Raw genomic sequence first — 15,003 nt, 5'->3', positions numbered from 1 at the left:
GGGCAAATAAAATACATAGGTTTTAATTATGGTAGCGTGGATTATTTTAAAGCTATAATGGCCGAAAACTGAGAAATAATGCATTTTTTCCATTTTTTTCTTATTAACCCTGTTAAAATGCATTTACGGTAAAGTGGCTCTTAGCAAAATGTACCACCCACAGAAAGCCTAATTAGTGGCGGAAAAAACAAGATATAGATCAATAAATTGTGATAAGTAGTGATAAAGTTATTAGCGAATGAATGGGAGGTGAAAATTGCTCTGATGCATAAGGTGAAAAATCCCCACAGGCTGAAATGGTTAAGCAATGATTTATCATCAATCTTACCTGTCTGACATCTTCTTCGGTCCGTCCCTCAGCGCCTCTACGATGCAGTCCAAGCGGCGGTCACGTGATTACAAACACTTCCTCCATCCGGGTTGAAGGAGGAAGTGTTTATAATCACGTGACGCGCGTGGAGTGCATCGTGGGAGGCGCCGAGGGACGGACGAAGAAGACGTCAGGCAGGTAAGATTGACCCCGCCCCGCACAGGTTTACTGGGAGATATCCGGATAGCAACTATCTGGGTATCTCCCGGTTCTGGATTTGAGCAGCTCTAATGCAAACAAGGCTTTCTGCCACATTGGTCTGTAAGCAAATGGGCGATGAAACTTCTGAAATGTACTTGTAGGAGCTAAATGAATAATCCAATATACTTCAGTTATTGATCAGGGATCACTTTTTTTTAAAGATCAAGGTTGCACTTTAAATAAAAGATTATATGTGTTTTCTTTCTTAAACAGACTTTTCTGGACCAGTTTAGCCAGACTTTGCACTATGAATATGCTTCTGAAGGAATCTTCATCCAGAGCCTAACTCCATGCTTTGTGGTCACAAAAATGATAGCATACGCTGATCTCTATAGGAGGAAATCACTGCTTATTCCACTTCCTGCAGACTATGTGCGACAAGCAGTGAGAACCATTGGAGTAACTCGGAGGACAGCTGGATACTGGAGTCATTACTTTCAGGTGAATACCTTGACTATGTAGAGTATAAATATTACTGATAGGTAAATACCTTCCCCATCCCCAATGTATAATATAGCATTACTGATAGGGGAATACCTTTCTTATGTACAGCAGCATATACCATTGCCTGGAGTGCCATTTGTCCTGAGGGTTGCCATGCCCCTAGATTAAGCCACGCCCTTGAACTAAGCCCTGCCCCAAAGGGTGTTCTATCACCTTCTTCTGCTGTGTGCGCAGAAGCAGGATGTTCTGTGTCCTGAGGAGTAGACGCATCCCAGGTCCCTGGAGAGCAGACATCACAAGGTCTGGATAGTGACAGTTGCAGGCAGCTGCCATTGTATCCCACTGTCCATTGTTCTGTCCTTCTGTGCCTCCTTCAGTCCCCATTTATGACTCCTTGTGGCCCTTGTGCCTCCTCCTGGCCCCCTGTGCTTCCCCGTTTCCCATGCCTCCTTCTTGCCTATTGTGCCTCCTTTTGTCCCCTTGTGCTACCTCTGGCCCCTGTTAATCCCTCTGTCCCACTGTGCCTAAGCTCCTTCTCCTTTTGTGCCTCCCTCTGTCCCCCTGTGCCAATTTTTGATCCTGTCCCTCTCTAAATGCAGAGTATAGCATAGCAGAAGCTGTGCTTTCACCCCCCCCCCCCCCCCACCAGAGTCCAGTGCTGTGCCTGTGCAACCACCCTGTCTTTTTCCTGCTCCTCCTCCCACGCAAACGACATTTAGCAACTTGCGGCAATATCGGATCTTTAAAGTGAAGGTCCAGGGAAACCTTGAAAAAAATAAAAATCCCTATCCACTTACCTGGGGCTTCCTCCAGCCCGTGGCAGGCAGGAGGTGCCCTCGCCGCCGCTCCAGAGGCTTCCGGTCGTCTTCGGTGGCCGACCCGACCTGGCCAGGCTGGCTGCCAGGTCGGGCTCTTCTGCGCTCCATGGCCGGGCTCTTCTGCGTCTCACGCGGGCGCGCTGACGTCATCGGACGTCCTCCGGGCTGTACTGCGCAGGCGCAGAACTACTGCGCCTGCGCAGTACAGCCCGGAGGACGTCCGATAACGTCAGCGCGCCCGCGTGGGACGCAGAAGAGCCCGGCCATGGAGCGCAGAAGAGCCCGGCCATGGAGCGCAGAAGAGCCCGACCTGGCAGCCGGCCTGGCCAGGTCGGGTCGGCCACCGAAGACGACCGGAAGCCTCTGGAGCGGCGGCGAGGGCACCTCCTGCCTGCCACGGGCTGGAGGAAGCCCCAGGTAAGTGGATAGGGATTTTTATTTTTTTCAAGAGTTCCCTGAACCTTCCCTTTAAGATCCTCAACGAATCCACCGCAAAGTACCGAAATCGCTTGACTTCCCATTCAGGCCCATTGTGTGATGTTGCGTGTACCCGCTGCCTGGAAGATGGATCGTGGAATGCTAGTCGTCAGTGGGATGTCGCTGGATCCATCGTTCTCCCTTGGGTGGTAAGTAAAGGTGTAGTATAGAGTAGTTTAGTACAGGGAGTGCAGAATTAGGCAAGTGAGTATTTTAACCACATCATCCTCTTAATGCATGTTGTCTTACTCCAAGCTGTATAGGCTCAAAAGCCTACTACCAATTAAGCATATTAGGTGATGTGCATCTCTGTAATGAGAAGGGGTGTGGTCTAATGACATCAACACCCTATATCAGGTGTGCATAATTATTAGGCAACTTCCTTTCCTTTGGCAAAATGGGTCAAAAGAAGGACTTGACAGGCTCAGAAAAGTCAAAAATAGTGAGATATCTTGCAGAGGGATGCAGCACTCTTAAAATTGCAAAGCTTTTGAAGCGTGATCATCGAACAATCAAGCGTTTCATTCAAAATAGTCAACAGGGTCGCAAGAAGCGTGTGGAAAAACCAAGGCGCAAAATAACTGCCTATGAACTGAGAAAAGTCAAGCGTGCAGCTGCCAAGATGCCACTTGCCACCAGTTTGGCCATATTTCAGAGCTGCAACATCACTGGAGTGCCCAAAAGCACAAGGTGTGCAATACTCAGAGACATGGCCAAGGTAAAAAAGGCTGAAAGACGACCACCACTGAACAAGACACACAAGCTGAACTTCAAGACTGGGCCAAGAAATATCTCAAGACTGATTTTTCTAAGGTTTTATGAACTGATGAAATGAGAGTGAGTCTTGATGGGCCAGATGGATGGGACCGTGGCCGGATTGGTAAAGGGCAGAGAGCTCCAACCCGACTCAGACGCCAGCAAGGTGGAGGTGGAATACTGGTTTGGGCTGGTATCATCAAAGATGAGCTTGTGGAGCCTTTTCGGGTTGAGGATGGTGTCAAGCTCAACTCCTAGTCCTACTGCCAGTTTCTGGAAGACACCTTCTTCAAGAAGTTGTACAGGAAGAAGTCTGCATCCTTTAAGAAAAACATGATTTTCATCCAGGACAATGGTCCATCACACGCATCCAAGTACTCCACAGCGTGGCTGGCAAGAAAGGGTATAAAAGAAGAAAAACTAATGACATGGCCTCCTTGTTCACCTGATCTGATCCCCATTGAGAACCTGTGGTCCATCATAAAATGTGAGATTTACAAGGAGGGAAAACAGTATACCTCTCCAAACAGTGTCTGGGAGGCTGTGGTTGCTGCTGCACGCAATGTTGATGGTGAACAGATCAAAACACTGACAAAATCCATTCATGGCAGGCTTTTGAGTGTCCTTGCAAAGAAAGGTGGCTATATTGGTCACAGATTTGTTTTTGTTTTTGAATGTCAGAAATGTATATTTGTGCATGTTGAGATGTTATATTGGTAACAATAAATAATTGAAATGAGTATATATTTGTTTTTTGTTAAGTTGCCTAATAATTATGCACAGTAATAGTCCCCTGCACACACAGATATCCCCCTAAAATAGCTAAAACTAAAAAACTAAAAGCTACTTTCAAAAATATTCAGCTTTGATATTGAGTTTTTTGGGTTCATTGAGAACATGGTTGTTCAATAATAAAATTATTCCTCAAAAATACCACTTGCCTAATAATTCCGCACTCCCTGTATATCGGTATACAGTTACAATATAGTGTAGCTTGATAATACCTAGCATTTCTGAAGTATATAGTATACATGGACGTCGGCAGAAAATTTTCCGGGGGGGGGGGGGGGGGGTCAAAAAAAGGGGGAGAAATTTGCACGAGCTGTGACCAAAAATTGGGGTAGCAAATGGGCGTGGTCAGATCAGGATGTGGGTGTGGTCACAGGTGGAGCCACATTTACATTAACTTAGCAATGGTAGGACATTAGACTAGGACTATAGTAGGAATTAGATTGAGAGTGCCTCCAACACAGGTGCCCCCCAGTTTATGTAGTGACAGGAGCTTCCCAGTTTAGGTAGTGATAGGTTCCCCCCAGTTTAGGTAGTGACAGCTGCCCCCCTCACCTTAGTCACAGCAGCAGTCAGACCTCAGAATCAGCCGGCGACCATAGAGAGCGGATGCACGGTACTGCTCCTTGAACACCACACTGCATATGCGGAAGTGATGTCACTTCCCCATATCAGTGTGGTGTCCACAAGGTCCTAGCACCCACGCTCACTGGTCGCCAGCTGCTCGGAGGTCTGATGCTGGGCTGCCTTCTGTCACTAGGCAGCGAAGGGAGGGGCAGCTGGCGGCCCGGGGGCGCCCACCCCATTTTGCCCAACGTGCGGACGCCGATTATAGTATAGCATATATATATATATATATATATATATATATATATATATATATATATATATTATATTGGTATATAGTTAGAATATATAGTATATATATATAAGTATATACTGTAGTGTAGTCATGCTACAGTATATACTAACTATATATGTGTACATATAGTGTAAGTTTTACATAGTATATGGGTAGTATGAAATTATACACCTTAATTTAAACCCCTTGCAAATTACATTGGGGGTCCAGTTTTGTAGCTGGGGTCATTTTTGGGGATATCTAGAAGTCTTGGTTCTTCTGCACCTCCATAAATGAAGCATGGTGCAAAAAACTTTGCTTTGGGTTTTCAGTCCATAAAAATGCTCTCAGCTGATTCTGGCCACCCCAGTTCTCTAACAATGCGACCGAGCTATTGGTATTTGGCAGGCCCAGCCCTAGACTTTTTGCCACCTGAGGCAATCTTTAAAGAAATCACCGCGCCCCCCCCCCCCCCAAGCCGTGGGTGTGGGGGGCCGCCCGAGCTGGAGGGGATAGCGGGCAGGAAGGGGGTATTGGGCCTAGCGGCGGGGAGGGGGGTCGGACCCCCCCCCCCCCTCCGCTCCCCTCGAGCTTTAAAAAGTTCCGTGCTGGCTGCAGCTATTTGTAAGAGGCAACGGGCGGGGATTACTCACCTCTTCCTCGTTCCAGGCCAGCGTGCGCTCCACTGACGTCACTTCCTGCGGCGTAGCAGGAAGTGACATCAGTGGAGCGCACACTGGCCTGGAACGAGGAAGAGGTGAGTTAATCCCCGCCTGTTGCCTCTTACTAATAGCTGCTGCCAGCACGGAACTTTTTAAAGCTGGAGGGGAGCGGAGGACGGGGGACCCAGGCGAAGGGGGGGGGGGGGTCCGACCCCGCCGCTAGGCCCAATCCCCCTTCCTGCCCGCTATTCCCTCCAGCTCGGGCGGCCCCCCACACCCACGGACGGGCGGGTGCCGCCCCCCCAGAAGTGCCGCCTGAGGCAAAAGTTTCACCCCGCCTCATGGGCGGGCCGGCCCTGGTATTTGGTATCCCAAAGCATGGGGCAATTTTACAAATATGTTTTAGGATGGATTTTGAGGCCTGCAAACAGCATGTGAGCATTATGTGCTTTTAAATTAGCTTGTTTGCAGAAAAAAAAAATGCATTATTAAATTTTACCGCATTCTTCCGATCAAAATCGAGAAAAGACCAGAGGGTCAAATCCCTAATTATACCCCTTGTTGAATACGTTGGGGGAGGAAGAGTCTAGTTTTCTAGAAGGGGTCATTTTTGGTAATATTCAGGGGTCTTTTTGCACTGCTATGGATAAAGTATGGTACAAAAAACTGGCTGTACATGTTTAGGCTGGTTTCACAGTGGGACGTTACAGGCGCACGTTAGAGCAGCCTGTAACGCACCCCACCGCACAGCAATGAAAAATCATTGGGCTGTTCACAGTGCCCACGTTGCGTTACATTGTAACGCTGCGCCATAAGGCAACTTACTGCATGCAGTACTTTACACGCGGCAGAGCAGCGTTAGACTGCTTGCACATGCTCAGTAAAGTTGGGGAGGAGCGGAGAGCGGCCGGGCACATGGCTAATTAATATTCACTGCACTCAGTGACGTGCAGTGTTTACTTCCTGTAGCGGCCGCTCTGTGCGGCGATTGGCCGGGCGGGACCACGTGATGCCGCATGTGTCCAAGAGTGCGCATCACGGCATCACAGACGCCAGAGTGAGCTGCACAACGCGGCTCACTCTGACGTCCACATCAGAGAGCACCAGGCGTTGCGTTAGGGGCACGTTATGCGACCTTAACGTCCCCTAAAACGCAACCCTTAGTCTTCCGAAACCCAAATAAATACCATTTTCCTGTGGCTTTCAGTAAATACAAATTGAAAATAAATACACAAATTTGGTGTCTCTACACTCAAAAGACATAGAAAAAAATAGTTTTAGGGAAAAAATGCATGTTGACTCCCCTTTTAAAATGCACAAATTGGGTGAAAGAGGTGCCCTGGTGGTTTGTAAAAACACTTAAAAACAGTTTAAAATGGACAAAATATTTTGAGGTGGCTTACCTCAAATGACGTAAATCTTTGTTGACACAAACGATTTTATTAGTAGCACAAACAACGCGTTTTACGGGTCGGAGCCCACTTCCTCAGGCCAAATAACAGTGCCAATCTACAGAGATATAGTCAGCATAGGGAGAGGCTCCCTATACTGACTATATCTCTGTAGATAAATTGTTATAAATGGAAACTGCCTCAGCAGTGGCACATCTACAATTCATGGGGCATCCCAGCAAAACTTTGATAGGCCCCTAAATGCTCACACCCCTTGCCTTCCCTTGGTGCACTTCATGGCCTTGGGGTCCATCTCACAATGGTCATAAAACAAGTGTGGCTAATCGGATCTCATAACAAGTGAAGCCACAAAAACACCTTACCTCCACAGCGCTGGGCCCCCATGCGATTACAGGGGCTGCTCCCCTTTAGTCATTCCCCTAAGCCTCAGGCACCCTTGAAATCGGATTGGCTCTGCCCTTTAAACCATGAGCTACCCATCATAAAGGAAATATCTACCAAGAGAGGCAGTTCTAAAAGTTTTTATGAAGAGTGGAGATGGTAGTACTTTATCCAGCATGACCAGTTAGACTAATTTAATTTAATCCTAGAGAAAAACAAGTTATGGTTTATGGGTGGAAAGGGGGGAGGGAGGGTCTGGGGGGGGGGGGTGTTTGCTGCTGGAATGGTCAACAGTGTATATGACTAATGCCTTGTTAATGCTATGACAATATTGTTGTGTTGTATTGTCTGCTGTTGAGAGTGTTGTAACTATGATAAATACTAGACAAAATGTGACTTTTAAATTCATGCTAGTTCTACTTTACAAGATTATACTTACCTTTGCATTTTTCTTTCCCATCTTTTAGGTGGCTCTGACCGTTCCAATGCCAGAATGGATCAGGGTCCCTCTGTTGACTTATTTAGCCAAAATAAACCATCAGGAATATATGTCTAAAAAAATCAAATAACTAAGAGAAGGAAGATGGTTTGCTGAAAATAAATATATCTAGTATATCTAACCAAGCAAATGTTGAAAGGAATATACAGTAGGTTGGCACCATAAAGTGCTGGACTATACATTTAGTTATTCACCCACACGCCCACTTGGAATTTTCACTAATTTGTAACTAACTTAGTTCTATGGTATCACTTATAGTATTACTAAACGATAGGTTTATTTCCTACTAGTGAAAAGCAAGAATTTCACATCATCGTAATTTGCAGTAAGGATGCAAAATTCTAGGAAAAATCGTAATTTTATATGTAACCATAATTTCACAATTTTGCTTAATTTTTGCATAATTTCCTGCATAATTTAGTGGTTAAGAGCAAAGCCCCCATACATGCTACTGTCACCAACGTTGCTACTTATGTTAAGGGGAATAGAGGGAACAAGTTAAAAAGACCCTGTAGTTTGAGAAAATCAATTGTAAAAAATGCAAAGGAAGAATGGTTTTTAACCACTTAACGACGGGTCGTTAGTGGTATAGCATGGAAACGGCCGCTCGATCAAGCGGGTTTTCCATGCCAGTTCACAGAGACTGCCTCCGTGAACAGTGTGCGAGCCGCCGATCGCATGCATAATGTAAACATGCGGGGAAGGAATCCCCACTGTTTACATCACACGGCGCTGCTGCGCAGCAGCGCCGTGACGTAGATCAGCGGCATCTGATAGGCAGAAGCCTATCCTATCAGGCGCAGGACGGATATCCGTCCTGCGCCGCACAGAGGAGAAGGGAGAGGGAGGGAAAGCAGGGGAGCCCGGAAAACGCTGCAAAGGGAGGCTTTGAGGAGCCCCCCCCGCAAATCAATAGTAGCCGGCGGCGATCAGACCCCCCCTGCAGGACATCCCCCTAGTGGGGAAAAAAAGGGGGGGGGGGGAAGTCTGATCACCCTGCCACATTCCTGATCGGTGCTGCGGGCTGTAGAGCCCACGCAGCATCGATCATTGCAAAATCCCCTGGTCCTTAAGTGGTTAAACTGTCCTTTTTCTGAGTTTAAAAAACATTCTTCATTTGTATTCTTGAAATTGATTTCCTCAAAAACGACAAGGTCTTGCTCCTAGAATTCCCCTTAATATACAGAACAAAGCAATGTTGGTGACAATAGTGTGTATGGGTGCTTTGCTGTTAACCACTAAAATAACACATAATTACACCACTTTACAAATGGATTACACAAAATCAGTTGAATTTTCTTGAAGTACGGTATGTATGGCTGTAATTGCGAAAATGTATGCAAAATTTCACGTAATCAGAATTTGTAGATTATGGTCATCACTATTTCCTACCTACCTACTCCAACAAGAGAAAAGGCATGCTGTGAGTTGTGGTGCATCAATGGGGGGTATGCTGGGTGCTGTGGTGTTTTTATAGGGCCATGCTGGGAGCTGTTATGCCTTTATGGGGGCATGCAGGGAGCTGTGGTTCTTCCATGAGGGCATGCTGAGAGTTGTGGTGCCTTAATGGGAGACGCATGGGAGGGGGTCCTCTAGAAGGTCATGGAATGCTATGGGGGGGGGGGGGGAGCCTGTCCAGCAGAAAGCCAGAACAGCCAGCACAGAAGCCAGGTAACTCTGCCTAGTTATGTTTAAGTGACACTGCCTATTTATGTGATATGTTGCAATTTCAGCTTCAGCCAACATTTTGCTGGGCAGGTCTAGTTAGACCGCTTTTAAAAGGATACTGTAGGGGGGGGTCGGAGGAAAATGAGTTGAACTTACCCGGGGCTTCTAATGGTCCCCCGCAGACATCCTGTGTTGGCGCAGCCACTCACTGATGCTCCGGCCCCGCCTCCAGTTTACTTATGGAATTTCTGACTTTAAAGTCAGAAAACCACTGCGCCTGCGTTGCCATGTCCTCACTCCCGCTGATGTCACCAGGAGTGTACTGCGCAGACACAGACCATACTGGGCCTGCGCTGTGCGCTCTTGGTGACATCAGCGGGATCGAGGACACGGCAATGCAGGCGCAGTGGTTTTCTGACTTTAAAGTCAGAAATTCCAGAAGTGAACTGGAGGCGGGACCGGAGCATCAGTGAGTGTCTGCGCCAAAACAGGATGTCTGCGGGGGACCATTAGAAGCCCCGGGTAAGTTCAACTCATTTTCCCCCGACCCCCCTACAGTATCCCTTTAAGTTCATGTAAATTTGGATTCAACTGTGACCACACCCACATTCCAGTGCATTGCCACACCCATTTTTCAGTAGGAGTACCCAAAAGTACCTCCGATCCTAGCCACGCCCCTGGTACATACACTTGTTTATCTCATCATGGGTTTCATGAAGATAATTGTGGTAATATTGTCATTCACAGACATTGCACATCAAAATTATCCATACTATCGGCTCTGTGTATGGCGAGTTACACTATAGGGGAGCGCATGGCCCTGGACTAGCTATTTTTACCCCACTGCACGCAATTCAGATTGGTGGTAGATAGCAGGGTAGTTTCTACAGAGCTCCCAGGCCAAGGGTGTATAGAATTGCACCCCCTGTAGACTCAGGCACACTATTGCAATGCGATAGCCAGAGGTGTTCCTGATATAGCTAGCCGGAGGTGGCCCCTAGTATTAGTCAGCCCCCCCACTCTGTATAGGTAGCGAGAGGAGCTACCAGTATTAATTAGCCAGATTCAGCATCCCAGCATAGGTGGAGATCCCAATATTTTTAGTCAGATGCAGTCCCCCCAATATAGATGGCCACAAGAGCTCCCAGTATTAGGTAGCCAGATGCAACTCCCATTATAAGATGTGCTCCCCATGTAGGTAGTTATGCAGTTCACCCTATGTAGGTAGCCACAGAGCCCCACATTTAGGTAGAGAATTACCATGTAGCCAGAGAGGCCCTACACATAGCCAGAGAGCCCTTCCCTTTCAAGTAGCCAGAAAGCAGCAGGGGCGCATGCACAGTGCACAGTTAGGTAAACTCACCGCTCTGAGATACACGTGCCTGTACTGCCACACTGTGAACGTTGCTATGGGTGGTGCATTGCAGTGCTGCAAGCAGTGTTACAAAGTGACTGTTACTGGCATTACATACACAATTTAGCACGATTGATTGATTGGGGGCCCTTTTTCAAATTTGAGTACCACCCCCTCGAGGATCCTCTGCACATCCCTGCATTCAGTAGTATTGAGAGGTGGATTATTAAGTGGATAACTCTGGTGTAGCCGAGTGTTGAATTATGTTTAATACATGACTGAGCTGCAAGCAACTATCTATACGACTCATGCAGCAGTATTACTAAGATATAGATGAAAACTTGTAAAAATGTAAATGGCAAAATACTACCATGCTATTATTATTATTCTGTATCTATATAGCACAGATATCTCCCACAGTACTTTTTACAGAGAACTGTCATGTTTCTGTCTGTCTTCACAGAACCTTACAACTTGCTGATCAGCCTATGACCAGACCAAACTGGCGCTTCGCTCTCAGCAACTTATCACATTAGCTTTATATTCTCATATACAACTTCCGCAACATGCAGTGCCTCTAAAGCTTCGTACACAAGCTTGACTAAAATCGGCTGAGGAAGACGAGAATAACTGCCTCAGCCAATAATTATGTGTGTGTACAGCGGCTCACAACCCACGAAACACGATACAATGTGGGTTTGATTGACAGCGACGGTTCGCGCAGGTGCAGTGAGGACAACCTCGGGGTCAGCCTCCTCATCATGCACTGAGACCGGGACGGTGGCGCAGAGCGGAGCGGTCGTGTGGAACAGTTGGCTGCAAGGGGCTGGAGAAAGCCCCAGGTGAGTAAAGCTCATTTTGTATAATTTCCCTGATAACTCCTTTAAAGAGGAACTCCAGTGAAAATAATGTAGTAAAAAAAAGTGCTTAATTTTTTACCATAATTATGTATAAATGATTTAGTCAGTGTTTGCTCATTGTAAAATCTTTCCTCTCCCCGATTTACATTCTGACATTTATTACATGGTGCCATTTTTACTGTGGGCAGGTTATGTAGCTGCTGCTAGCTGTTTTGGTTTTTAGAGACAGCTGTAAACAGCTAATGCCTGTCTGTGAGCCTTGTTACATTGTATCAAACTGCCAAAAGTACCGCGGTACGCAGAGCTTCTTGTGGGAGGGGTTTCAGTACAAAATCAGTCATACAGCGCCCCCTGATGGTCTGTTTGTGAAAAGCATATTTCTCATGTAAAAGGGGGTATCAGCTACTGATTGGGGTAAAGTTCAATTCTAGGTTGGAGTTTCTCTTTAAGCTCTTCAGTCGCTAAGACTGTTAAAGTGCAACAGCACAATAATAATGATAATATCAGGCGTAAACTGATCTGAAACACAGTGCTAGAGAAGCTTACTTTTAGCCTGGATCTCTAGTTGGAGTTAAGAGACCTGAAATATTGAAACAACGATAACACAAATATTCTAACCCGGTTAGAGTGACGAGGCAATGAGGATCCTGCATCTATGAACTGCTTGATGGATGAATGAAATGCCAGTCATTTTGCCCCTGTTAGGCAGGACTTCACAGGCGTTTCATTTGATGAAGGATATCTTCATATTGCAATGAATGATGACCAAACTGAAGAACAGAAAACAGAACTAACCAGACATACTCAAATAGAAGATTTTCAATGTGGACAAAGGACTATGTGATGTAGTTAACTTTCATAGTATCGCTTTGTGTTATAATTGGATATTATTGTTTAAAGAAACTTTTGTAACAAGATGGGAATGTGCGGTGTTCATACATCTGGCCTGTAGAGGTCACTATTCTACTTGTATTACTGCATAAGATTATCTGTACTGTTGTGGGTTGTTGATTCCTGTTCTGCCCTGCTGGAAACATGATTAAAGTTCACTGTTTATGTAGAGAGCTGATGAATCCTGTAAATAAACCTAGTTTCAGTTATACTGTTATCATGACTACTGAAAACCACATTATTATTGTGCATTTATAGAGTGCTGCCATCTCCTGCAGCACTTCACAAAGTACATAGTCATAATGAGAGACAGCCACATAAAGGAAAATTGACAAGGAGGGAAAGGAAACTACATGAAGGGAGTGACACAGACAGGGAGAGACAACTTCTGAATGGGCGGGGTGCCGACCCACCCCTGGTAAATCCTGCATAGTGAATTAATAGGACAAACTAACATGGTCAGTAAACACCCCCCAAACTATTCCAAACCTAATAGCTGGGACATCTAACTCACATAAAAGTGACGCAAAGTAATGTCCAGTTGAGACTTGCTGACAAAGCCAGGGGCGCAGCAATAGCCTTAGCAACCATAGCATCGGCTTTGGGGCCCTGGAGAATAGGGAGCCCACTGGGTACTTAATGTATTTACTATTAACGTTCTTGCTTGCCTCCACCCTCTGACTTCATCTCCGTGCCCATGAACTATGTGCAGTGTTAATTGCACGAGAATGTAAATTGCCCAGTTAACTCTTATCCATAGGGTAGGGGCAGGTGGCATTGCTTAAAAAGTACCTACATCTAAGGGCCCAATGAAAGTTTTGCTATGGGGTCCCATGATCTCTAGCTATGCCACTGGACAAAGCCCATGAATGCATACAAATCTGTGAAATATTGTTTTTTCAAACTAAGAGGTGTGTTGCGTTTACACAATGCATGTGTGCCAGCTGCTGTATACATTGATTTGGCCTTAGGGGATTGTAACTTATTTAAGCACATATCTGTGCATCCAAGCAACAGTAATTTCATTTACATCAAATCAGTAGCTGCAGCTGGAGAAGCCAGAAAGAATCCTCTATAATAAAACCCCTGTGTCCGTGCCTCCTGTCCCTGTGTAGCTTTGTCCGTGCTTTTGCCCACTGCGCATGTGCGCTGCACGAACCCAGAGACAGGAGGCCGGGGACAGGGCCAGGGAGTCCAGCGGGCGGCGTGTGAGCAGATGGCCGGATGTGCGGCGGGTTTAGCGTGTGGTGGCGGGTGAGCATGCGGTGGTGGGCGCACTCGCCCAGGAACACAGACCTAGAGCAGTTTTTAAACGGGCTTAGGTCTACTAGTTGTAAACATAAACTTGTAGCTTCCCGTCATTTATTTTTTTTACTCTGTTGCACTGGTCCAAGCCCTATCCCATACAGCCATATCAATCTCTGCCATGTACTGATGAGAACCAAAATCCGAAACAGGCTGTCGACACGTGGGGTTGATGTGGCTGTGTAAAATTTTAAAGCTATAGGCTTCCTATACACCAGCGGTTCTGGATGTTTGCTCGGCTTACAGGGGCAACAGGGGTCACATGACATGATACGCTGGCATGTCCTGACGTCCCCTCATGTACGCCCTTGTTGCCATGGAGACACAATGCTGAAACTGAGGATCAAGGTGAGTTTCAAATCCCCCGCTGCTCGCTCAAAACTCTGCAGGGAGGGAAGTTTGCGGGATCCCACTGCTAATAAATGCCCACTTTGATTATAATCTATTTACTACCAAATCTTTGACTCCTGTTCTTTATTCCATATTCAAATATGCATTCACTCCTAGTTCCTTTGTACACAATTTATTCAGCAGGATGATGTGGGAAAGAGTTTTAAAACTTTTGCAATGTCCATTTACTGAATTTTTCGGGCTACAAGATGCTCCGGACTATAAAATGCACCTAGGTTTAGAGGGAAAAAACAGGAAAAAAATATACTAAACCTGGAGCGTCCATGGTACAGGGGCATCTTGTAGATGTTCTCCCCCCCCCCCCCCCCCCCCTCAATTATTGTGTCCTACTCCTGTCCCCCTCCGTGTCCTGCTCTTATCCCCCTCCTGTCCCACAGTGCCCACCTCCATGTCCTCCTGCTGCACTCCTCAAGCAGACACTTGTATCACCCACCAGATCCCGAGGGTCCCTGCAGCTCACAGCAGCTCTTCTCTCACAGACACAAAGCGGGACACACTGGGAGTGCAGGTAGTCCCCGACATGCAGTGGGTCAGCTGTTCATATCAGTGGGCGATCATCAGTCAGGGCCACCCTGCATTCGGACTATAAGGTGCTAGGACTTTTTGTCCCCACAATTGGGGGAGAAAAAGCGCATCTTATAGTCCAAAAAATAGGGCATATCATTTTGCTTAGTGCCTGTCCTGATTACACAACAGTTTTTTTTTTTTTTATGTAAACAGTGCAGTTGACTATGGAAAGTATACATACAACTGTAAATTTCTACAGAGAGCACACAATTTTCAATATTACGACTAATCCAGCTAAAATTTAGTACGGTAAACGAAAAACAAAAAAAAAACAGTTTTATTTAAATCAAATGTTGC

At 46.3% G+C, this 15,003-nt stretch overlaps 1 protein-coding gene across 4 annotated transcripts in view; it reads left to right on the top strand.

The window, feature by feature from the left end:
• The window catches only part of LOC137538192 (hydroxysteroid dehydrogenase-like protein 1), a 63,168-nt gene extending 53,902 nt beyond the window's left edge, over positions 1-9,266 (top strand). For 3 of the 4 annotated variants that reach the window (XM_068260220.1, XM_068260218.1, XM_068260221.1), the window contains exons 4-6: positions 785-1,012; positions 2,359-2,459; positions 7,619-7,712. In XM_068260220.1, coding sequence (XP_068116321.1) covers positions 785-1,012; positions 2,359-2,459; positions 7,619-7,628 — 339 coding nt within the window. In that variant the 3' untranslated portion in view covers positions 7,629-7,712. Of the gene's footprint in view, positions 1-784; positions 1,013-2,358; positions 2,460-7,618 lie in introns of all 4 variants that reach the window. The other variant, XM_068260219.1, reaches the window with a different exon arrangement.
• Positions 9,267-15,003: the final 5,737 nt, after the last annotated feature.

The sequence above is a fragment of the Hyperolius riggenbachi genome, chromosome 11 (genome assembly GCF_040937935.1).
Source record: "Hyperolius riggenbachi isolate aHypRig1 chromosome 11, aHypRig1.pri, whole genome shotgun sequence".
NCBI lineage: Eukaryota > Metazoa > Chordata > Amphibia > Anura > Hyperoliidae > Hyperolius > Hyperolius riggenbachi.
This window is presented reverse-complemented; position numbering and strand designations above follow the sequence as displayed.